Source organism: Cucurbita moschata, unplaced genomic scaffold (genome assembly GCF_002738365.1).
Source record: "Cucurbita moschata cultivar Rifu unplaced genomic scaffold, Cmos_1.0 Cmo_Scf00028, whole genome shotgun sequence".
NCBI classification, from domain to species: domain Eukaryota; kingdom Viridiplantae; phylum Streptophyta; class Magnoliopsida; order Cucurbitales; family Cucurbitaceae; genus Cucurbita; species Cucurbita moschata.
In genome coordinates this window covers 340,895-343,435 of record NW_019268544.1, presented here as the reverse complement: position 1 = coordinate 343,435, position 2,541 = coordinate 340,895, and the positions used below count along the sequence as shown (strand labels likewise).

At 39.5% G+C, this 2,541-nt stretch overlaps 1 protein-coding gene across 1 annotated transcript; it reads right to left on the bottom strand.

Annotated features, from left to right (window-relative positions):
- LOC111463281 (floral homeotic protein APETALA 2-like) lies at positions 1 to 2,541 on the bottom strand. Its single transcript, XM_023107163.1, has 6 exons — positions 2,083 to 2,541; positions 1,955 to 1,980; positions 1,753 to 1,871; positions 1,501 to 1,646; positions 493 to 537; positions 1 to 400 (listed from the first exon to the last, which is right to left on the bottom strand). Exons 1-6 carry the CDS (start codon positions 2,427 to 2,429, stop codon positions 67 to 69), a joined length of 1,017 nt encoding a protein of 338 aa, XP_022962931.1. The 5' UTR covers positions 2,430 to 2,541; the 3' UTR covers positions 1 to 66.

Here is a 2,541-nt window from a genome sequence, read left to right as displayed (position 1 = left end):
CTGTCAACCAATAATACTCCACAATACTGTATATCTTAAATTAAATTTCATAATAATAGACTGTAACTAGCAGCGGAAATAGAGGGGGGAATGTGGTAGCGGAGGAAAGGTGAGGGTGGAAGAAGGTGGCGAGGCGAGGGCGGGAGAAGGGAATCCTGATGATGCTGCTGGGGCGGAGAAGAACGGGAGTGAGGATGCTCCGCCGTAGGGGGTTGGGATCGGCCAACTCCGGTTATCGGTTTGGTGTTGGGGTGGACATGGAGGAGCAATGCCCAAGCTCAGGTCAATATCGCCATGGCTTTCAGATTCAAAGGCAATCTCCATGCCATAATAACAGCTCTGATCAAAATTGGTTACAGCTTCCCTTCCGTTGTGTTTTATGGCTGCCTTATCATATGCTCTGAATTACACCATTGAAAAAAACTTAATAATAATAATTATAAATAATTATAGTAATTTATTGGAGCCTCAATATGAAATGTCTTTTCTGACCTTGCTGCTTCTACCTCACTATCAAACAGCCCAAGGTACACATACCTGCAATTACCCCCATGTCACATACCTACTCAAGGATTTTTTTTGGAAATTTATTCCAAAAATAAGTGTATTTATTGTAATTATTATTTTTAAAAATTATATATATATTATAGGGGAAGGTTGAAGTTAGGCTAAATTAATAAAAAAATTTAAAATATATCTTTAAATTAAAAAAAACATTTGAGATCGTTAATACTTTATTTTTAAAATAGCCTTTAAATTTTAGAAATCTTTAAAACATACCTTTAAATTTTTAAAAATTATAGTAATATTCGGAGACTTTTTTAAAAAAAAAATAACCTTAAATTTTATATAAAAAAAAAAATAAAAAAAAAACATTTACCATTAACATCACGTTTCAAAAAATACATATAAAATTTTAAAAGTTTATCTCTTCCCCAACTAATGTGGGACATCACAATCCATCCCCTTCGGGGCCCAGCGTCCTCGCTGACACACCGCCTCGTGTCTACCTCCTTTAGGGAAGGGCGAGAAAGCTGACACATCGTCTGGTGTCTGGCTCTGATACCATTTGTAACGCCCCAGATCCATCGCTAGCAGATATTGTTCTCTTTGGGCGGTCTAGATCCATTGCTAGCCGATATTGTCCTCTTTGGGCGGCCCAGATCTATTGCTAGCAAATATTGTTCTCTTTGGGTTTTTCCTTTCGATCTTCTCTCAAAGCTTTAAAACGTGTCTACTGGGACAAGGTTTCCACACCTTTATAAATGGTGGTTTGTTCTCTCTCACGGATGTGAGATATCACACTTAAACTTTATATAAAAATTTAAAAATGTTCCATCTCATTTAAAAAAAATACATATAGATTTTCAAAAATAACATTAATACCCTTTTAACACACTACTCTTTAATAAGGGTATTAATGGAAATTTGAATTTGTTTTTTTTTTTAATACTATTTTAAAATTAAAAAAATAAAATTGAAATAAAAGTATTAACTTACTTCTTCCCTAAAAACTGGCCCATACGAGCCTCCCATCGGCCACACTTATGGAGAGTAACCCCTCTGTATTTGGAACTCCCTCGCGAAAACCCATTGCTCTGCCGTCGAAGAATGTGCACAAACTCCTCTTTACTCAAATTCCTCATCTGCAAATCCGCCATTGAAGCCCCCAAAACAGAGCTTCACATTCAAACATCACACGACAACAAACAAACAAACAAACAAACAAACAAACCCTTCAATCTTCCTCACCTCTTTAATCTCCTCTCTGTAGTCCCCGATATCGAAGTTAATATCCGCATGAACTCCTCGAAACTTGATTGCCGCTCGATCGTAAGCCCTCGCTGCAGAATGGGCCGTGTCAAAACCGCCTACAACAATCAAAAACCCAAAGATTTGGATCAAAACGGGTTTTTATATGAAATTTGAAAGAAATTCATGTTTTTAATCATACCCAAATAGACTTGCTTCCCGTTATCCCTGTGGACAGAAAGAATTGATTGATCATGAGCCTCATACCCAGAAAACAGAGGATTTGAAAATGGATACCCAAAACAGAGTAATTGTTGATTGATTACTTACCAGATATGCGACTCCCATCTCCCTGTTCTTCGATAACAAGTAACCCCACGATACTGAGAGCTTCTTGATTTGGGGCCTCGCCGTCCCTTCTTCACCGGATTAACAGACTGATCCAGCCATTTCCTCTGCGAACAGACGCCGGCGACGGGGTGAAACAGGGCCGTCCGGTCAAGTTGATTATCGGTGCCGTTGTTGTTGAGGATACTGAAAGAGAAAGTGAAACCAGAGTTAACGTTGGAAGAGAAATCCTCGTCGGCGGTGGTGTTGGAATGATCGGCGGAACCGGAACCGGAACCGGAGGCGGAGGCGGAATCTCCGGAGAGAATACAGAGATTGAGATCCAACATTGAATTAGGTCAGTGTTTGTCACCGGAAGGCGAAACCAGAGCGGTTTGTCACCGGAGAAAGGCTGTTTTACAGAAACGGAGAAGGATTATCTTGCTCGCCTTTCATGGCTGC